The sequence below is a fragment of the Chanodichthys erythropterus genome, chromosome 16 (assembly GCF_024489055.1).
Source record: "Chanodichthys erythropterus isolate Z2021 chromosome 16, ASM2448905v1, whole genome shotgun sequence".
NCBI lineage: Eukaryota > Metazoa > Chordata > Actinopteri > Cypriniformes > Xenocyprididae > Chanodichthys > Chanodichthys erythropterus.
In genome coordinates, this window is record NC_090236.1 from 11429181 (window position 1) to 11453040 (window position 23860).

Genomic DNA, 23860 nt, shown 5'->3' on the forward strand with positions numbered 1-23860 from the left:
TATGCATTTGTTCATATGTTTGAGGTGGTTGCCAGGGGTTGCTATGTGGTTGATGTTCTAAGCAGTTGCTAGGGCATCACACTCTAAAAAATGCTGGGTTAAAAAAACCCAAGCTGGGTAAAATATGGACAAACCCAGCAGGTTGGGTTAAAGGGCACCTATTATGCCCTCTTTCACATGATGTAATATAAGTCTCTGGTATGGTCAAGTTTCAGCCTAAAATACCCCACACATTTGCCCCTATTTGGGGGTGAGCAAAAACATGCCTTTTACTATATTAATATATTGCTGGCTAAAAAAAATAAATCCAAAATTGGTTGAAAAACAAAAATGGCTGGGTGAAAACAACCCAATCCCTGGTTTTGTCCATATTTAACCCAGCAGTTTTTAGAGTGTAGGTCATTGCTAGGGTTAGGTGGTTTCCATGGTGTTTGGTATGCATTTGTTCACGTGTTTGAGGAGGTTGTTATGTGGTTGGTGTTCTGAGCAGTTGCTAAGGTATCACTAGGTGGTTGCTAGAGTGTTTTGGGTTGTTGCAATGGGGATTGAATGTTATTATTATTATTATCATTATGATCTGTATATTTATTATGTGTATTTATTATTATTATTATTCTGAGTGTTTTTAGCTCATTGCTATGTAATTGCTAAGCTGATCTAGGTAGTTAATTGCTTGTTGCTATATGGTTGATTGCTATGGTTATGGTCGTTGCTAAGGTGTTTGGGATGGTTGATATGTGGTCACTAGGGTGTTGTGTGGGGTTGCTAGGGCATAACTAGATGGTCGCAAGGGGTATTCTGGGTGATTGGCACAGGGTTGCTAAGGTGTTTTGAATGTTTTATAGTACATTGCTATGCGGTTTACTTGGGGCTTCTAGGTGGTTGCTAAGGTGTTGCTAGGTGGTTACTAGGGTGTTCTCATGGTTGCTTGATAGTATATTATTGCTATAATATTCTGGTCTCTCAGGCCCCTCTTTCATTGTAAGTTTGTGTGCTTTTTTAAATAATATATTTAATGAAGTAATTGTACATTAAAAACTAGATTTTTATATTTACTGAGGGAATTGTGGTGTTTGCCAAAGTGCCTGGTTATTTCCAGTGTGTTTCTATGCAGTGGTTCAGGTGTTATTTCTGTGGTCTAGGTGGTTCATAGCACATTGCTGTGTGGTTGCTAGTGTGCTAGGGCATCACTGGGGTGTTTCGGGTGGTTGCTATGGGTTTACTGAGGTGTTTTGAGTGTATTATAGTGCAGTACTATGTGTTTTTCTGTGTGGTTTTGCTAGGGTGTTGCTGTGTGGTTGCTAGTGTGTTCTAAGTGGTTGCTAGGGCATCACTAGGGTGTTTGCCATGGGGTTGCTAAGGTGTTTTGAGTGTTTTATAGTGCAGTACTATGTGTTTTTCTGGGTGGTTGCTAGGGTGTTGCTGTGTGGTTTCTAGTGTGTTCTGAGTAGTTGCTAGGGCATCGCTAGGGTGTTTCAGGTGGTTGCCATGGGGTTGCTTAGGTGTTTTTAGTTTTAGTGCATCACTATGTGGTTTTCTGGGTATTGTGACTGGTTGAACTGGTCATAAATCATGCATGTCTGAAACACAAATAGTGATGGTTGAGTTAAGCACTGAAGTGTAATACTTCTATACTCTTACTCTTAACTTTACTCTATACTCTTTTTGTCATTCAGCCTCTCTGCTTGTTTGCTTGGTTTACTATATCACGTTCCTGGTCGGTGGCCTGTCGGCTTTGATTTTGAGGAGGTGCTGTGATTTCCTGTTGTTGAGGGGAGAGTCACGTACAGGATGCATAATGCTGTCGTGATCTGATCAGCTTTCATTCTCGCCCTTATCAGATTACAGATTTTAAAGCTGCTCCGCACAAAACATCTCAGTGTTGACTTATTAGATGTGTAAGGCTGTCTTTCTCTCCTGTCTTCCTCCTCACATCAGACACTAAACAAATGCAAATGTGCGTGTTTGGGCTTTTCTGTGCATCACAGCACACGCTTCGTATTCATGAAAGACACAATGAATTTGTGCCCCTGTGCTCGAGGAAAAAGGCGTCTAACGAATTCAAAAACATCAATCTCTAAGTGTGAACCGTAATGAAGAAAAAATGCAATGAAGAGAGAGAAGTTTTGACGGAAATTAAGAAATGAATAGTGCATGCAGAGATGGAGCGATGGAACAAAGCAGGGTTAAACAGATGGTACAGACCTCATCTCACCACAGAAGAAATCTGATTGCTCAGAGGTTGCTCTGTTTAACTGGCAATTAGGCTTCTTTAAAATTGTGTTTCTCTTAAAATTCCTTTGGACAATTCCTTTACACACCGATCAGGCATAAAAAAATGACCACTGACGTTGAAGTGAATAACACTGATTATCTCTTCATCACGGCACCTGTTAGTGGGTGGGATATATTAGGCAGCAAGTGAACATTTTGGAACAGTGGTGAACCGTTGACAGGGTCATGGGTGGCCAAGGCTCACTGATGCACATGGGGATCGAAGGCTGGTCCGTGTGGTCCGATCCAACAAATGAGCTACTGTAGCTCAAATTGCTCAAGAAGTTAATGCTGGTTCTGATAGAAAGGTGTCAGAATACACAGAGCATCACAGTTTGTTGTGTATGGAGCTGCATAGCTTCAGACAAGTCAGGGTGCTCATGCTGACCCCTGTCCACCCCCGAAAGCGCCAACAGTGGACACGTGAACATCAGAACTGGACCACGGAGCAATGGAGGAAGATGGCCTGGTCTGATCAATCACGTTTTCTTTTACATCACGTGGATGGCCGGGTGCGTTTGCGTCGCTTACCTGGGGAACACATGTCACCAGGATGCACTATGGGAAGAAGGCAAGTCGGCGGATGCAGTGTGATGCTTTGGGCAATGTTCTGCTGGGAAACATTGGGTCCTGTCATCCATGTGGATGTTACTTTGACATGTACCACCTACCTAAGCATTGTTGCAGACCATGTACACCCTTTCATGGAAACGGTATTCCCTGGTGGCTGTGGCCTCTTTCAGCAGGATAATGCACCTGCCTCAAAGCAAAAATTGTTCAGGAATGGATTGAGGAACACAACAAGGAGTTTGAGGTGTTGACCTCCAAATTCCCCAGATCTCAATCCAATCGAGCATCTGTGGGATGTGCTAAACAAACAAGTCCGATCCATGGAGGCTCCACCTCACAACTTACAGGACTTAAATGATCTGCTGCTTGGTGTCAGATACCTCAACACACCTTCAGGGGTCTAGTGAAGTCCATGCCTCGACGGGTCAGGGCTGTTTTGGCAGCAAAAAGGGGGACCAACACAATATTAGGAAGGTGGTCATAATGTTATGCCTGATTGGTGTATAAATCCCCCACCCCAAACTGTGCAGCTCTAAAAATAAAGTTTTAAAATGAAAGTGAATAGCAGCTCATGTCATTTGATGAGACATCTTTGAGATGATTTTGAGATCTCTGGCTTTTGATTGCAGACTGTTGTATCTTGGAAAAACTTGGCATAGTTTTAGACATTATTGAGATCTTGTCCGGAAGGCTTTTCTCAGGAGAATCATCTCAGAAGCAGGAGACGTATGCAAAGTTCTCAAATCTCTTGTCTTCTGATTTCTGATCTCACATGCACCAGCAGCATCTCAATCTAACTCAAAGCACAGCAGATGAACTGAAGTCATGATATGCGCCTGACGCTGAAATGACTCATGTAAGCGCAGGTATACGCCAGTGGCTGCAGTCTCTCACAGCCCATGGGCTTCTGGGAGTTGACGTCTCTGAGCTTCAGTGTCTCTGACAGCTGTGAATCCAGGAGCGAGACGGCACGCTCCTATCCTGCTCCTCTGGCTGTCTCTGTCTTACACCTCCACATTAACCTTTATTTCTTCCTCTCTCTCTCTTTCTCTCCCGCAGATGACACGGCCTATTCAGGTGAAGCCAGCTGACAGCGAGAGTCGAGGAGGTAAAGAGATTTCATTTCTATCTCACTTTATTGCTCCACACTCATTTATTTTCTCTTCCTCACTCACTGACTTTCTCTTTCGGTTGTTTTGTGCCGGTGATATTAGCTTTGACTGGAAGTGTTCTCACTCTGTTCGGGGCCCTACACATGCTATTTATTTGATTAGATTTATTTGATTGTTGGGGTTTCAGGAAACATTTGTGGGTTGAATTTGATTTCCAACACAACAGCATGTGCACTATGCAGCGTTTTTACCTTTTTATTGCAAGTAAATGTACAATTGTGCACAAGTTGCACATCTTGGGTTGTTGCACTGTTTTTTGTTTTTTTGTTTTTTTTTCAGGTACTCACACCATGCAAGATTCCATATCAAGTTGCAAACAGTTTCACTTTGTAACAATAATTTCACATGTATAGAGCAATCATAGGAAGCTGGTGTGGCATATTAAGCATATTAATATTTATGGAAGCAATATTGTTTTACTGTTGTTTCCAGCTAGCCTGCATAACTGACAACACACCTTGTGTCTAAAGATCCCTCCATCTGCAATGGAAAAATTACATTTATCTTAAAACAAATTAAATTTGCTTGAGAAGCAAAATTGAATGAGATATTAATACTTGTTTTCATCAAATTAAATAAATTGAATCATTTAATAAACATGGACAAAATTCAATAACTCATTACCATTCATATTTAGATGGCCCTGGGCCCAGGTTACTTTTGAGGTCTGGAACAAATACGACATACAAAAATAAACAGGCTGTAGGCCCATATGCATGCATGATTAATCATTAAAACATCGCAATCTCGATTCAAACACACAATCTTATTCCTAAATGACAATGATTCCGCTATGTCTATTAAACCTTTGAAATTATGATCACATAAACAGAAATAAACTAAAAATTGTACAATTTTTACTAAAGTGATTCTTTTCAACAAGTATTAAACTAGACATTCTTAAAAACATATTATTTTAGCTAAAGTGTTTGTATCAATTCTGTGTGCCTTTTACCCTATGCTGTCTCCATGTGTGGGGTAAAATGCTCCCCTCACCAGCTCATATATTTATAAGATTATTAAACAAAATTAACCACTTTTATGATTTATTTTCACACAAAATCTGTTGCTCCATCAATGTTCAATACAAACATATACATTTTTTCCGGCAATCATACACTTTGAGAGTAGTGAAAAGCACATGTTCTCTTAAAGGGATAGTTCACCCAAAAATGAAAATTTGATGTTTATCAGCTTACCCCCAGTGCATCCAAGATGTAGGTGACATTTTTTCTTCAGTCGATCACAAATTATGATTTTTAACTGCAACCGCTGCCCTCTGTCATTCAAATAATAGCAGTAGATGGGAACTTCAACTATAACAGTAAATAAAACTTGCTTAGACAAATCCAAATGAAACCCTGCGGCTCGTGACAACACATTAATGTCCTAAGACACGAAACGATCGGTTTGTGCGAGAAACCGAAAAGTATTTATATAATTTTTTTACCTCTAATACACCACTATGTCCAACTCCGTTCAGCTTCCTGTTAGTGAGGTCAAAAAACGCGTTCTGAAGACGGAAGTGATGTCTCGCCCATATACTTCAATGAGCGCGAGACATCACTTCCGTTGTCAGAGCGCGATCAGACCTCACTAGCCGGAAGCTGAACGAAGTTGGACATAGTGGTGTATTAGAGGTAAAAAATTATATAAATACTTTTCGGTTTCTCACACAAACCGATCGTTTCGTGTCTTAGGACATTAATGTGTCGTCACGAGCCGCAGGGTTTAATCTGGATTTGTCTAAGCAAGGTTTATTCACTCTTATAGATGAAGTTCCCATCTACTGCAATGATTTGAATGACAGAGGGCAGCAGTTGCAGTTAAAAATCATCATTTGTGTTCGACTGAAGAAAAAATGTCACCTACATCTTGGATGCACTGGGGGTAAGCTGATAAACATCAAATTTTCATTTTTGGGTAAACTATCCCTTTAAGGTGTGCCTTTAGCCCCTTTGTACCCTATATGTGTGTGTGTGTGTGTGGGGGGGGGACTTGTTTTGAAGAAAACAGCTTAATTAATCATACTAAATGATGTTATTTACTATGTACTAATACTAATATTTATGCTAATAATAATAAGAATAATAAACTTATTTTTTTTTTATATTCAAAATATTCTGTATATTCTCTGAAAGCAAGTCTTAATATTTTATACAGTTTTGCTTCTCAAGTAAAGGCATGTTGTTTCAAGTATATTTTTACTGAAAACAAGATAATTCTGATTAAGGAATTCTATATTTTTGCATTGTCGCTGTTTCTGAACGCATTGAGTGTGTCCACTCCCTTCGGCATTCTCTCTGCTGTTAGTGGGTATTCATTTTGGTTAAAGTGATTGGGTTATTGAGTGCAGATGTGTGCACAGACCTCGTCCCGCTCCTGCCAAGTGCATTAGCATAAGACTGTAAATGAAATAGTCATTCGATCGGCTGCTGTGACGGGGGGCCCTGTGGTCCCAATGCCCGGCCTGCTTTTCTTAAATATACAAGCTGGAGTGAGGCGGGCTTGAACGTTCAATCAATAAAATACTAGAGCCTTTTCTCTCTCTCTGTGTGTGTGTGTGTCTCTCTCTTTGTAGCTTCTCTGTGTGTTTGTCAAGAGGTCGCAGGAAAACGGACGTGTCATGTGCCTGCATGTGTAAAAATGCATGACCACAAACAGAGAGGAGATGACACTTTACTTGAATAAGTGTGGTATGTTTTCAATGTGATGTGACATTTCTGAGCCGACACAAGACGGATATCTCAGTCTCACTGACACCATCATGGCGTCCTGCATTTGCATCTGTAGTGGTTGTGTGTGTATGTCTTGTGCTTCAGAGTGAAACGGAATATTCAGTGGGAAATGATGTAGTGTGGGATTTGATTTTATCCTCTGAGATATGGATGTTGAAATGTAAGAAGTCATTTCAAAGGTTGAACGTTTATAACATTTGGAACATTATGAAATCTGTCTAGCGTTCTTTTGTTCTATTGTTCTATCTATCTGTTGTTCTATCTATTGTTGTTTTTCCATCCATCCATCCATCCATCCATCCATCCATCCATCCATCCATCCATCCATCTACCATTCTGTCTGTTGTTCCATCTATCCATTGTCCTATCTATTGTTCCGTCATTCTATAATCTATCTATCTATCTATCTATCTATCTATCTATCTATCTATCTATCTATCTATCTATCTATCTATCTATCTATCTATCTATCTATCTATCTATCTATCTATCTATCGTTCTGATCCATCCATCCATCATTCTTCCATTCTATCTGTCATTCCATCCATCCATCCATCCATTCTATCTTTCTTTCTCTATCTGTAGTTCTATCTGTTGTTCTGTCTGTCCATCCATCCATCCATCCATCCATCCATCCATCCATCCATCCATCCATCCATCCATCCATCCATCCATCCATCCATCCATCCAGTTCTATCTTTCTTTCTCTATCTATCTGTTGTTCTATCTATTGTTCTGTCTGTCTGTCCATCCATCCATCCATCCATCCATCCATCCATCCATCCATTCTATCTTTCTTTCTCTATCTGTAGTTCTATCTGTTGTTCTGTCTGTCCATCCATCCATCCATCCATCCATCCATCCATCCATCCATCCATCCATCCATCCATCCATCCATCCATCCATCCATCCATCCATCCATCCATCCATCCAGTTCTATCTTTCTTTCTCTATCTATCTTTTGTTCTATCTATTGTTCTGTCTGTCTGTCCATCCATCCATCCATCCATTCTATCTGTCATTCTCTATCTGTTGTTCTATCTATTGTTCTGTCTGTCCATCCATCCATCCATCCATCATCCATCCATCCAGTTCTATCTTTCTTTCTCTATCTGTTGTTCTATCTGTCGTTCCATCCATCCATCCATCCATCCATCCATCCATCCATCCATCCATCCATCCATCCATCCATCCATCCATCCATTCTATCTGTCATTCTCTATCTGTTGTTCTATCTATTGTTCTGTCTGTCCATCCATCCATCCATCCAGTTCTATCTTTCTTTCTCTATCTGTTGTTCTATCTGTCGTTCCATCCATCCATCCATCCATCCATCCATCCATCCATCCATCCATCCATCCATCCATCCATCGTTCTACTGTTTTATCGGTCATTCTATCTATCCTTTGTCCAATCCTTATCTATCCCAGTCCATCCATCAATCATTCTACCGTTCTATATCTGTCATTCCATCCATCCATCCATCCATCCATCCATCCATCCATCCATCCATCCATCCATCCATCCATCCATCCATCCATCCATCCATCCATCGTTCTACTGTTATCTGTCATTCTATTTTTCCTATTTATTGCTCTATCCGTCTTTCTATCTATCTATCCATCCTCCCATCCATCTCTCATTCTACCATTCTACCTGTCGTTCTATCTAGCTGTTGTTCTGTCTGTCCATCCATCCATCCATCCATCCATCCATCCATCCATCCATCCATCCATCCATCCATCCATCCATCGTTCTCTCTTTTCCTAAGGCTTATAAACCTTCAAACTTCAAAGCTGTTTAAACTTTTTTGAAAACTTTGTTGAGCCAACTTTCAAAGTCCTTGCTGATAAAAGTATTGATTTCTTACAAAAAACAAAAATTGACCCCAAACTTTTGTACAGTAGTGTATCTTCTTTTGTCCAAGTTCTAGAGCAGTACAGCAATCATATAATCAAAGATGGCAGATATTTTTTGTATGATCCGTATGATAATATGTTTCAGATCAGCCATTTATGAGGTTCCTTTTCCATTAAGGCCAGAACACACGGCAGTTTTTATTCGTCGGCCGACTAAGTTTTCTCAGTGTGTTCCGCACAGTCGACTGAAGTTGGTCCTCGTCGGCTTTTTTCGGCCGATTCAAAATGTTAAATTGGCGTCGTAGCTCGTCGGTCCGTCGGGCCATCTGATCATTCTGATTGGCCGTTCAGTTACTACCACCTGCTGGTCGGGAAAGGCATTTCATCTTGCGCAGACGCAGAATGACGTGCTACTTGGCCGTCAGGTGTCGAGCGTCGGTTTGGTGTGTCAGGCCAACTTTGGACACAGACGCTGCCCATGTGAACCAACCCCGCAGTCTGCTTTCGCCATCACTAGTTCGTCGGTGTCGGCTTGGTGTGTTCAGGCCTTTAGGATTTTGTATCAGAAGCTCATTGCCTAAACGGTAGAGAGCAAAGCAACCGACAAAAAACACACATGTAGATCCATACCTAGCTATGTTTCAAAGAAAACAGCCCATTCTTTCGTAATGTTTGGATGGACGAAAACCTGTGGCGAGAGCGTTCTGTCACAAGGCCAAATTCACTCTTCTCTGTCATAAACGGTGTTTATCCCCCGCCTGCCGCCCACTCCAAAGCAGAAAATAGAGGGGATGTGTCTAAAATACTGAAATGCTTTTAGCGACCCCAAACAAAAGAGCTTTCTCAGCTTATGGGTCTCCGAATCTAAGCTCTGATAGGCCAAATGCACCACCATTTAGAGAGATCTTTTGTGCCCTGATTTGAGGTCTCAATCTTTGAACGTCTGATGTTTGAATGCAGCTTACATGGAGAACATGCAGTGAGCTCTTCATTACTGGTGTATGCTAGGGTGGCATCACTATTACCATTTCTCATACCAGGGGTGAGTGATTTGAACAAATCACAAAAAAACTTCTAAACCTGATGAAACTTTTTTCATTTGAGCTATCTTAGCATAACTAGAAGCATTTGCATCAGGGTTCCACAACATTTAGAATTTCCTCTCTTTCAATTCATGAGTGTGAATTCGATTTATATTAGTCACACACACACATCCATCCATCCTTCTATTGTTCTACCATTCTATCTGTTGTTCTATCTATCTGCTGTTCAGTCCATCATTTGTTCTGTCATTCTACTATTCTATCTGTCTTTCTTTTGTTCAATCAATCCATCCATCCATCCATCATGGTCTTGTCCTATCTATCTATCTATCTATCTATCTATCTATCTATCTATCTATCTATCTATCTATCTATCTATCTATCTATCTATCTATCTATCTATCTATCTATCTATCTATTGTTCTACCATTCTCTGATGTTCCATCCATCCATCCATCCATCCATCCATCCATCCATTCCGTTCTACCATTCTATCTCTTGTTCTATCTATCTATCCTTCCTTCCATCCATCTATCCATCCATCATTCTACTGTTCTATCTGCCGTTCTGTCTATCTGTTGTCCTATTTATTGTTCTATCTGTCATTTTATTCCATCCATCCATTGTTCTACCATTCTATCTGTTGTTCCATCCATCCATTCCATTCTACCATTCTATCTGTCTTTCTTTTGTTCAATCCATCCATCCATCATGGTCTTGTCCTACAGGTATCTATCTATCTATCTATCTATCTATCTATCTATCTATCTATCTATCTATCTATCTATCTATCTATCTATCTATCTATCTATCTATCTATCTATCTATCTATCTATCTATCTATCTATCTATCTATCTGTTGTTCCATCCATCCATCCATCCATCCATCCATCCATCCATCCATTCCATTCTACCATTCTATCTCTTGTTCTATCTATCCATCCTTCCTTCCATCCATCCATTGTTCTACAATTCTATGTTGTTCTACCTATCCATCCATCCATCCATCCCTCTGTCTGTATGTATGGTTTAATAATTTCCAAATAATTGTAAGTTTTCCTCCTTACATTCAAATGTGCTACTTCAATTCCAATTCATTCTCAATTCAATTGTAAATGGCCCCTGTTTCATACTTTAACTATTGTTTGTTCTCTAAACATCCCATTGCTTACTTTTATTTGGAACGTCCCTATTTAGCATCCATATTGCTCTCTAAGGGTGAATAAATGAGTTTTACTATTGATGATACCAGACTATTAGAAAATGCTGATCACACAGTTGCCCTCTATAGTTCTTCAGCCTCTCAAATGTAGCCACAAACACTACATGCACAGTGTCTTCACTAACTGATGTCACTGATATTGGCAGATCAGTGGGTAGTCCAGGGCGGAAGAGAAGCTCCTGTCAATAGCTTATCAGAAAACCAGCGATGAAGGACATTATCAGATTAGCTTAAACTAATTATTTGTAATTAACAAAGGGTCAATTAGCAGCTCGATACTGATCTACTATGCTGGGAAATGACATTTACTCAATCAGCACCTGCACTGCGCCCAAAATAACATCTCACTGACATTGTTTGAACATTTGTGTTTGACACTAGGCCTTATTCATGAAACACAAGCAGAATGAACTTCTGTGAAATCATTCACAATATATCCATCCATCCACCTCAATTCAGATTCAATTCAAATTCTGGACGATTGTTCCCAGTTTATTCTGAATTCAACTCTGGTTTGCACTGACATACTTTGTCTCAGGCCGAAATATAACTGTGCCGGATATAGTCCATATCAGCACCATATTTAATCATGAATGACTAGAAAAATCATGATAAAGTGTGGGAGCCCTGACAATATTATTTACCTCAAAAAAAAAAGAAAAAAAAAGAAAAAAAAAAGCGGTTTATTCTTAATTGAATTATTATCAAAAATATATTGAGTACTGGTGACTTTATCATATTGCTGCTGTGGTTGTTCTATGAAAGCAATCTGAAAGTCACTTGAGGCTGTACATGATTTAATAAAGTTGTAAATAAAGAGAGATTATTGGAGTGTTTTACAAGAAAACACTTCAGTCTTTTTACTTCATATTTTCATGTTTAATTCAGTCTTTGTAATGAATTGTAAAATTTACTAGCAATTTCTGAGTGAAAACAAATGTTCTACACCAAATATTTGCATATGCATTGAACAAAAAGTATTCATTTTGGATCATGACTTTAAAAAAAAAACTCCTGTGGCATGTGTGATTGTATGTGAATGGAGATGCAGCCTGAATTTCTCTTCTGGTAGTTAAAGCATAATGTCAGCGGTCATGTGCTCCCTGCACCTCCTGCTCTGAGATCATAAGAAATCCCCATAAAGATTTGACCTTTACCATCCTGACCTGATCGTTAACCAAACGTCTCATTCATCATGAAGCTCTATTTGTCTCTGTGCAGTGATAAAGCGTAGTGGAGTATTGATTACCGCCGTAATGGATCTACTCATTGTGGATGGGTGGGGCTCGCTCTGTTTCCTATATGCAATTATCTAGGTGATGTATGATTGTGTGTCCGTGCGCGTGTGTTTGTGTAACACTGTTATCGTCGGCTCGTGTCTCATTGATACTACAGTAAAAGCGCTGTTGCTCCAATCTAGCAACACTCTGTTATAATGAAGTGAACTCATTTGCTGAGCTCAGGGTTTAGAGGCGTGGAGGACAGATTTACATGATAACAGCCCAAGTGGAGGTCGTGTACAGTGGCAGTGTTGCTCAAAACATGATACAGCTGTACAGAAAGTGATATTGGAATCTGCTTCACAAACACTTCTTCCAAACATTTTTGCTGGTTCAACCTGGTTTTTAATACTTTATTAACATAAAAGTGTCCACAAGTGTCCGAAATCCTTGTCCTTGTGGGGACATTTTTGGTCATCATGAGGAAAACAGCTTATAAATCATACTAAGTGATGTTTTTTTGAAAAAGTAAAAATGCAGAACGTTTTCTGTGATGGGTAGGTTTAGGGTTAGAGGGAAAAAATATACAGTTTGTACAGTATAAAATTCATTATGCCTATGGAAAGTCCCTATAAAACGTGTGTGTGTGCTTGTGTGCGTGTGTGTGTATGTGTGTGCAGCTGCATCAAAGGGAGATGTTATTATGTCTCTCTCTCTCTGGCTGGCCGTGGCCTAATGTTTGATTTTATGCCCTAGTTTTGGAGAGCCCTTATCTTCCCTCACCCTTTCTGCCTGTCGGTTTTGAGCGCCATTCGGATTCTCTGAGCTGTCTTTAGGATGGATACCACAGAGAGACAGACAGATGGAGGGAGTAGGACAGACACGGAGAAGAAGAGAAGCACAAAGCTCTAGTGAGCTGCCTTTCTGTCTACTGCCTACATAGACAACATCCTAACTGAAATAGTGAGAATAGCTTGAATGCAATTCAAGTCACTTTGGAGAAAAGTGTCTGAAAAATGCATAAATGTAAATAAAACCTCTTCAGTGCCTGATTTGAATGCTGTACACTGGAACAGACAATTGCTTCCAGTAGAGAGTGACGTTAGCATGATGCTGACGTAGGCTACTCAATTATTGACTGTTTAATCGATATTTTTTGTCATTTATTGTAAATTAAATTATATTTATAGTCAACATTTGTCTCACATGCAATCTTGAATGGATTTTTACACAATGCATTTTGGATAATTTCCTCCCTAAATGATTGTGCCTCAATTTTGGCCAAATGAAAGTACCTTAGAAGGCAGCCGTTCTGAAAAGCCTTCAGGTCTGTGATGCATTGAAGTGCCGTCTATGAAGGCAGCACACTGGGTTTCAGAACAGAGCGACTCTCTTTCGCTCTCTCATGTGTTTCATTTTCTCGTGTTATTAAAGTGGTTGGGTGTGAGATGTGAAGCCGGTTGAGTCCCGTCCCTCAAAGCTCTGAGAGAATGATGCTAAATGAGTCTCTCTATGAAAACCCAACCCCCATCCCTCCCTCCTTCTCTCTCTTTGAAGTTCACTCCATCTGACTGGCTGCTACATCATTTATGTCCAGTTCAGCAAGCTCAGAATACATTTTAATCACTGTACTTATTTCACCTGTCTTCTCTCTCTGTCATTCTTTTTCTTATTTCTCAATTTTTGCTTGACAAAAAGCTGTGCAAAATAAGTAAAATAAAGTAAAATAGTATGTATAGTAGAGTATACTTGTATTAACCAGTGTTATTTCACTATTATTGAGATACTTTAATACTTATTATAGCTATCTATAACTAAAAAAAAAAAAAAAAAAAAAAACTTGTTTATTACATGAAATAAAATAAATGTTAACTGAGAAAAAAAAAAAAAAAAAAAAAAAACAAGTGTTCAGTCGCTGTCACGTAATGCACAGAGACCATAAAGGTAAGGGTCAAACTCCACAGAACAGTCCACATTAAACAGAAAACCAGGAATACAAAGTGCATGTAACACAAATTAATAATCCACAAACAAAGGCAGAAACAACTCAGTATAAATAGACAGACACTAATGACAAAACTCAAGACAGCTGGTGCAATGAAGGGATAATGAGTCCAGGAAGTGGTTATGGGAAATGAAGTCCAAAAGTGAAAACAAGAGTCCGGGTTGGAGTGCCCTCTGGTGGCTGATTAGGGCACTCCCACAGTGATCATGACAGTCGCTTATTCGCCTTATTCACCTCAAATGTTCTGAGGAGCTTGAGGGGTACACCTACCACTTCCGGGAATTCTCGCGTTGTGATTTCTCTTAGCGGCAATGGCGCGCCAATGGCGCGGCACTGCTGTGTTTCCCAGTGCTCGTCACACAGGAAAAAATCCAACAGTGGACAAACCTTTCATCGTTTTCCAGAGGATAAGGGACTACGTCGAGAGTGGATAAAAAATATTAGAAGGTATCCTGGTCACTGGCATAAAGTTGGTTTGACGTCAGATGTTTGATATTCGCAAATTTAAGGACTGTCTCTAAAGTTACATCCGACATTGGTATGCACGATTCTAACTTCAATTACATTTGAAGGGAAGAATTAACAGCCATAAAACCAGCTGTAAAGTGTTTATCTACATGTCAGCTATGATGCACACCTTTTATATTTTTAATATTTATTCAAATAAAATATCAAATCATGTGTAAATATGGCTATTTTTCACTACTGTATATATGCTCATACATAAATATGCCATAATTTAATGCTCAATAACATTTGAAGGGAAGAATTAACAGCCATAAAGCCAGCTGTAAAGTGTTCATCTACATGTCAGCTACGATGCACACCTCGAACGGCGTTCGAGTTTTCAAAATGGCCGCCAGGTGAATAAGGCGAATTGGCTGACACTTGCCTATACCGGATGCGTGCGCTGTGTGTCATCACAAGCAAATAGAACAAATTATAATCACTGATGCTGTTTACACTGGATACAGTATTCAGATGCATGTTAGCTTTACTCCACGTGCTTGAGTCTGCCGACAACAGGACAATTTGAAGATAAATAGAAGTGTAAAGGAACATTTGATTTGACGCGTCCTGTTTGAAAGTCTGTAGAAACTTCAGAAAGATACCAGCATCAGGAACAAGTGGATGGTTTATTTTTAATGACAAACTGGAATCACATCGGTGGATTATATGTTTGTTCGGAGAATATGTTTCCAGATTGTTTTTGTTTTTTTTTTTTAAACGAGGCACAGTGTAATGGAAAGTTCGCAAAGAAACTTAACAATTTTCACCGCTACATTTAAATTACGCCTCCACTGTCGATTTGCTTTTTATAGAAATAAAAGTAATTTAATTCAGTTGGATAACAATCGCTTCAATTTCATCCAGCTCATCCCACATGAGCTGCAGAATTATTCCTAGTCCAGCAGGAGTCACTGATCACGTGACGAGAGTAAGTGATGAGATGACTGACAAGACCATGGCAGAGGATTTGTTGAACAACAGAACCTAAGCGTCTGATAAATGCTTTGTAGAATGCATGCTCAGCACCATATTCACAGAGTATGTGTGTCACGGATGGCACAGAGACAAGAAGGTAAGATCCAAGAGCAGTTTTAATGGGGTAATCCAGAAACGTAGTCACAGCCAGGCAAGGGTTAAACATAGAAACAGTCCATTCAACACAAGAAAAACAAAACAAAAGCCAGTGAGCATAAATGAAACCAAAATAACCAAAGCAGAAACAAACAGGGTATAAATAGACAGACACAAATGATCAAACACAAAACAGCTGAATGCAATGACGGGATAATGAGTCCGGAAAGTGGTTATGGGAAATGAAGTCCAAAAGTGGTGAAGCAGTAGTCCAGGTTGGAGTGCCCTCTAGTGGCTAACTAGGGCACTCCAACCTGTGATCATGACAATGTGCGATCGCCTAATCTAAAGTAAACGCGAGTGTGCATTCAAACGCGTGATGCATGCAAATATCTCCCAATATGAAAGCTATCTGGGCTGTGTAGTTGTAACCGTCTCTCAGCTCTGTATCATGCTTGGAGAAAAATGTGGTCCCTATTTGCACTTTGAATATTGTGAGAGTACTTTGATTACAGTTACACTTATTGTTTACACTTGATAAGACTAAGAGAAAACTTTTAATAGTTAGTAAGGTAGTCATTAAGATTAGGTATTGGGCAGGATTAAGAGATGTAGAATATGGTCATGCAGAATAAGGCATTAATATGTGCTTTATAAATACTGAAAAAACAGCCAATATCCTAATAATATGCATGTAAATGAGCAACTAATTAATAGTGAGAATTGGTCCATAAACTAAAGTGTTACCAAAACTTTTGTTGAAAGATCAAGGAGCCGATAGCAGCTGCATCACAAACTGTAAGTAAATGATTTCATAATGCTTTGTCTGTAAATGATGGTTTTATATGGAAAATGTTTTCAAAACACTTACTCACATGCAATAGCGAGTGGCCATTGATACTGTTTCCTATGCAATCACGTTAGCCAGTCTTAACAGTGGCCATTTACTGACAAGCCTTAAAGGAGCCGCGACTTAAAAACAGATCATTTCAGACAGAAGCTCAGAATGAGGGTTGAAAATAATCATTTTTCCAGATATATATATTTATTTATTTTTTGTGCAAAATGATATATAATGATAAAGTTTTTTGCACAAAAAAAAAAAAAAAAAAAAATATATATATATATTTATTTATTGTGCAAAAAACTTTATCATTATAAGTGAACCTCAAGGAACATATTAAAATGTGTGTCATTGTTATGGTATTGTTCATATCAATAACGCTTCGAATGAGCAGTAGTAAAAGTAATAATACGATGACGCTCGGATACTTTTTCTACATGATCATTTCTCCACTTATTAATTGATTCCATTGACAGGTCATTGTCCAGGTCCTGTAGATGTGTTTGCACATGGGCAGCGGTGTGTGTCTGGTTTGGCCGGCGTGATGGATGGAGTTTAGAGATGATATGAGCCGAGAGCTCCGGCTTCGGTCATTAGTGGAGTCACCAAACAGATGACCTGACACATTATGGCCGTAATAAAGAAAACCTTCATTTTCTTAGCTATTGATCTAAAATCAAAGCAAATGGGCTGTGCGCTCTCAGAGACGTGCCTTCGGCCTGCTCTCGGCCAATGCGGGACGTGCTCTGGCACTCGTCGGGCCGCGTAGGACTCGTGCTATGGATCCCCGAGGTATACAGAGGAAAATAGGGCCACCTATCACAGCTGTCCATGAGTTGGTAATGGGTTTTTTTGGGGAGAAGCAGTAATAGATGTGAGGAGAACAGAGGAAAATGGATACTAGAGGAGGGGAGAGACATTAGAGTTTTACTGTGCGTTTGGGAGCCATTGCGAAACTCCTCTGCGCCACAGAAATAGTAATCGTCTTAGAATGCTAAATAGGCACCTTGAAAACCCTCATCAAAATCTTAGTGTGGTGCGTTCTCTTTTTTCAAATCCTACATTTTTCCTTTTCTCCACATTCCTTGTGATTCATATTTTAGCGAGTGCTTTGTTGGGACGGGTGACGCGGGTTTGTCTGGTTCCAGAGACTATACAGAGAGAGAAGGAAAGACACAATGGACTCAACATGGTTCAATATGCATACGGTGACCAGATGACCATAATAAAAACTGGATGGTTAACCTGTATGGCCTGGGAGTGACATTTAAAAATAAAAATAACAAATCAGTTATCAGTATCATCTACTATAGCATGAGGGAGTGGCTCTTAAAATTAAGTCAAAAGTTGATTGGTTGCCTAATTAGTAAATTATCCAATGGTAGAACGCCAGCTCAGTATTGGCTGACGCTGTTCACATGAGCAATAATGAGTTGGCCAAATAATGAGTCGCTTTCTGACGTAGAACCTGGAAGCACTGGACGTAAACAGCATAAGACAGTGGTTCTCATTCCCATCCTTCCACTTCGACTGCAGTCACACCTTTTCCATTAAGGGACAATATTTGCCCCGTAAATTGATTTTCCAGTGCATATTTTTACATTTTTGAATAACTTTATAAAATAAATAATGTTTTAAATAAAAAATGTTTAATAGAGAAAAATGCAATGATGGTAAAACGAAGTGATACTTTTAAATATTAAACTAAAACTGCCAGTAGGTGAAAGCAAATCACTGTTTTTATGAGTGAGTCATTGAGTCATTCATTCAGTAACGAAGCAAGTGGCTGTGAATGAATCATTGAATCACTGACTCTGACAATTCGTTCAAAGCCGCATTCGTGTGTTGTAGTTCTGCTGTGGTTTTCGTTAGAAATATTTTTTCACTGCAAAATAGAGTAAATACTGACAGTACTGTGTTTAAAATGTACATTTTGTTTTTTGACCTGTTGTATAATAATGCATGTTTGCAGTCATGTGGATATTTGGGTACAATTGCATTCTTCCTCGTTATCAACATTAAATACAAGAACTCACACAAGGCATGTTTTTGTATCGAAGAAAGTTTGAGTCTTAAATTGATATAAATCCACTATCTGTGTCTATATTTGTTCTTCATGCAAGTGCTAAATCCCCACTTTTACAAAGGTGAACTGTCGAGAACGGCAGTAATTTAGTGCGATTTAAGCCAGCAGACTGCACGCAATCTATCATATGCATGCTGCTTGTCATTTTAGACTGCAAAACATGAGGTAATTTGATTAAATGTAACAGATTTACGGCATTTTACCAGTTAGAAATACATGCTCGTTTTAATATTATTTTAAGGTATGGTAGAGTTAAATTAACTACTCTGCATTTTGTTCGCGTACCCCCTTTTGTCCCCTCGCGTACCACTTTTTGAGAAACACTGGCATAAGAGAATGATACAGAAGAGAGGATATTGTTGAATAAAGTCATATTTTTTGCGCATGAAAAGTATTCTCGTCACTTAATAAAATTAAGTTTGAACCACTGCAGTCACGTCGACTGTTTTAACAATGTCTTTAGTACCTTTCTGGACATTGAAAGTGGTGGTTAAATTGCTGCCTATGGACGAGTCATATATACATCAAAATCAAAAATATCTTAATTCGTGTTCCGAAGATGAATGAAGGTCTTACAGGTGTGGAACGACATGAGGATGAGTAATTAATGACAGAATTTTCATTTTTATGTGAGCTAATCCTTTAAGCATTAAGGTTTTTGATTCTAATGTTTTAAGATGACTAGGAATGGAAATTTCCAAAAGCAAGTTTTATCCCAGAAGGATGTTATTTAATTTACAACCAAACAAAAATTCCTTCATCCGTGCAACTGTGCACATGCACACGAGATGTTTTCAACATAATTCTTAGTAATATGCATTGGAAAACAACAGACGTAGTTCTTAATATAATAGTTACTATTCTATACTATTAAATGGGTGGAATAACTGCATAACCTAGAGATTGTTCACTCAAAAATTTAAATTGTCATTGTTTACTTGCCCAGATGTTGTTTCAAACTGGTCTGATTAGCCTGTAAAATATTTAGAAGAATGTTTGAGTCCAACAACATTGGACTTCTTTGACTTTCACTGTATAGACAAAATATCTTCTTTTATCTTCCACAGAATCAAGAAAATCATAATGACATGAGTGTGAGTAACTGATGACAGAATGTTCATTTTTGGGAGAACTATCCCTTTAAGGCTGCACATTGCCCTTCTGCTAGTTTCTCATGGCGTGAAAAAAAAAAAAAAAAAAATCGCTGCAATGACAGCGTATTTTTTATTTATAGTAATGCAAAAGCAAGATAAATCTCAGGCCAATAATTGTGTAAAAATGTGTGTCCCGGAAGTTACACCATCCAGACGTCTGGTCAACCTTGGTCTACCGTGTCATTCGGGGTCGTGCTGCAGAACCTCCATTAAAATCTCATAATCACAGCACACCCAGATGAGGACGGATATTTGTTATACGCTTGTTAAACTCTGACATTTTGTTCCACTCTTTAAGGGTCACTAGACTGAACATTAGCTTTTGCATTCGCATGGAAAGATTTTCTGTACTACACTGATGCAAACTAATGATGTAAACTGTAGCTAATTGTACATTATTATTGTATTATAGTCTGCATCATAGATTTTGTTTTTTATGTTAATTGGCTCATGATGTATTGAATTAGACAGAACTAGCTGAGTGAAACGTAAATGTGGGTTTAGACTGGTTATTGCTTGCTCTTTCGAGAAACCAATACAGCCTTAATGGAACGGCCATTGCTGTGTAATTCAGTTGAACGGTTCCGGCCGGCTTCTCTGAACGCAGACCATGATTTTATAGATTTTCCACAGGTTGTTTTTAACCTTGCAGCCTTGTTTTAACTTACATTAAATTGAAAAGATTTTACACAACTGTTCAAAAGTTTAAAGAAAGTAATACTTTTATTCTACAGCAGAATTGCATTAAATTGATCAAAAGTGACAAAAAGATAGTTTCTATTTCAATTCAATTCTGTTCTTTTGAACTTTCTATAATCAAAGAATCCTTAAAAAAAAAAAAAATAAATAAAAATATCCAACCTGGTCTCATGGGAGAGACGTACCAATGGGCACGTTTTGGCGAGACACAAAATTACGTACCGGCGAGTACGTCTCGCCGCAGTTTCCGACAGAAACGAACGCTAGAGGCCGGCAAAACGTTGATGAACGCTTTTGCTCGTTTTCACGCACGGTTTTGACGACGGCCGGGGTCAGATTATGGATTCGTAAAGACTCGTTTTGGCGTCTCCTCGCACAATATCACGTCACGGCTTCAAAACGCATCCGACCGGAGTGCCCAATTTGTAAACGAACGTACTTTGGACTGTCCGGCTCTACGCGTTTCGCTTTTTTTGACCGTGACCAAGCTTGCTCGGTAGCTCGGCCGATACGGAGTTGGACTTCTATGGAGTCGACTTCCCCTGCCTGGGTACGAATCCCGTGAAAGGCGACTGACGGCAACAAAAAAAAAAAGAAAAAAAGAGAGCTCAAAGAGAGATATAAACGAGCTGAAAAACGGACGCTTCTTACGTCGCGTTTGCTTTTTGTAACACTATCGGATAGGTTTAGGCATAGCGTCGGTGGGAAGTTATTTTAAAACGCAACGGAGCACAAACGTCAAATCAAGAACCGCGGCGATTCGTCTAAAAAGCAATGTCATAAAAACGTACTGAATTCACCCCATTATCTGCTCCGGCAAAAAAACAAACAAAAAAAAAAACATGCTTTTGGCGCCGCTCAGTGGACATTTCAGAGCGAAATGGCAGCTATATGTACTCACTGGTACGTATTTCGCGACTCGCGAAAACGTGCCCACGGGTACGTTTTCGTCATGAGACCAGGTTGAAAATATCATGGTTTCCATAAAAATATGAAGCAGCACAACTGATAATCAGAAATGTTTCTTGAGCAGCAAATATGCTTTTGAAGGATCATGTGACACTGAAGACTGGAGTAATGGTGCTGAAAATTCAGTTTTGTATTTCAGGAATAAATTACATTTTAAAATATATTTAAATAGAAAACTGTTATTCTAAATTGTAATAATATTTCACATTATTACTGATTTTTTTATTTAACTTTTCAACAGTAGTGTAACATTTACATTTCATTGAATGTAATGAAATTCAGACAGGCTGCATTACCTACAACAGTAGTCAAAAACAATGATTAAAAAGATATTCGGTTACTACTTCCCTGAAGCCTTGGGGCGAATGAAAATCATTCAGAGGCAGAATAACTTATTACAGTTATTACAAACATTTTTGTTTTCTTCAGAATAATGTGCATTGAATAAATGTAAACCAGTAACATTTGTTTTAAAAATCAAGGATCTCATTGGGATTTTAAAGTTACTGTCATTTTATCTGCATTTTATTCCTTTCATTGCATTGCATCAGGTATGCTATCTTGCTGACTTGTGTGTTGCATTATAGATGTTAGCGTGTTACATTTTAACTTGCTGAGTGTACAGCAAGCAGCAGGACTATACAATAAGGAGTTTTTCTGTCTGTAGTTAATATTTTTCTTATCCTGCCTACTTTTTCATGTGCAATAAATTATGCAAATGTTTTGTTTACATGCAACAAATTGTTTCTAATTTATAATAATTACCTGTAAATGAGTAATGTTTTGCACAAAGTAACTGCCTTTTTCTATTACTGTAAGGCTGTTTGCTTCAACAGTTTTAATTTTTTTTTATTTTATTTTTTTTATATATATATATATATATAACATTTAAGGGTTTCCAAGACACTTGGAACAGTCGTTTTCTTGTAGTCCAGTTGGTCTAACCAGCTAGATAATGTCTAATGGGTCTAACCAGCTATATACACCTGTAAACAAGCAACACTCGCATCATGCAATTCAGCTGCATCCAGTAAGGTCATGAGTGTTGCACGTCTTTTGTACGGCGAGGTGTATCTGTTGTTGTGTTAGAGTTATAGATGATATATAGTATATAGGCTCTGTAGGTGCATGTGTTTCAGCTCTTCTGCTCTGACTTCTCTAGCCTTCTGTCTGTAATATTCTCCTGCTGTGATGGGATCTGGCCAACGTTATGCCACTGGATTTCATCTGTCTTCACTCGTGCTGTATGCAATGAAACACGGATGCTGTCAGCATTGACATTCCACTGCTTCTATTTGGCAAAGGGAATTGCAGAGTTCACCACCAACCCAGTTTTATTTTAGATTTTCTTTCATCAGTGTAACATATTGGGCTTCTGAAAATGGCGTATGAAGATCTGTCAAGACAACTGTCAGAGAGTTTGGCATGATAATGTGTATGACAATGTTAATGTGTTTGGTCTTGGCTGAATAGGTTGCTGCTTTAATTTGCTGCTGCTGTTGATTATAGCTGCCACTGCCAATACACAAAACATGCTGCTATGAGCAAGCAAGACATGCTGCTGCTGTACAAGCACACATGAATCACCCCATAGCAGATCTATACAGGTGGAGCTGGGGAAGTTGGAAGGTTTCTGAAAGCGCTGCAACTGCTACAGCAAACGATATAGGCAAAAATTTGAATGTTGAGCAGCGAGCTCACTGGCTACTAATATAACGGGAACCAATCAGCTGTGCCCTATAGAGAATAATGTAATTGCAAGCAGATTGGGTTAAGGACTTATGAGCCTGTGCCATCCAGAATTTCATGAAAGAACTTTGTATTTCAGGGCTGGTGACCAGAAAAAGGATTAATGACCTTCTCAGAGCTGTGTTTGTTGTCGTGTGCATTAGCAGGTAAATCTAGACTCTCCTGTGTGTTCTGAGCTTAACCGGGCTGACGTGATTTCATGTGAAGTATTTGCAGCACTGAGAGAACATTCAGGCTTCACTGACACTGGACTGTGTGTGTGTGTGTGTTTGTGTGTGTGTGTGTGTGTGTGTGTGTAAGACAGAAGAAAAAATAAATAAAAAAATAAATAAATAAACAATCATGTTTCATTTACATTGTTAAGCAGATAGTTCTGGTTCAAAATTTGATTGAACTGCTTCAAAGCCACTATATCAGTATGTACTTCACAAACCACTGCATAGCAATGCGCTAAAAACACGTGACTGACCACAAAACAATGCCCTGGCAACCCCTCACAACCACTAAAAATGCCCTAGAAAACTCTTACAGTATTCTTGTGCCTTAGAAACCATCCACAACACAACACCCTATAAATCACCCACAACACACTAGCAATCATATAATAATGCCCTTGAAATCAATCACAGTGACTTTGCAACACCCTAGAAACCACCCACAATACCCTCACAGCCA

The 23860-nt window shown here is 39.0% G+C and overlaps 1 protein-coding gene across 5 annotated transcripts in view; it reads left to right on the forward strand.

The window, feature by feature from the left end:
- Positions 1 to 23860, forward strand: part of LOC137003917 (CUGBP Elav-like family member 5) — a 176332-nt gene that overhangs the window by 81676 nt on the left and 70796 nt on the right. For 3 of the 5 annotated variants that reach the window (XM_067364215.1, XM_067364212.1, XM_067364217.1), the window contains exon 3: positions 3904 to 3952. In XM_067364215.1, coding sequence (XP_067220316.1) covers positions 3904 to 3952 — 49 coding nt within the window. Of the gene's footprint in view, positions 1 to 3903; positions 3953 to 12390; positions 12396 to 23860 lie in introns of all 5 variants that reach the window. The other 2 variants (XM_067364213.1, XM_067364214.1) reach the window with 1 other exon arrangement.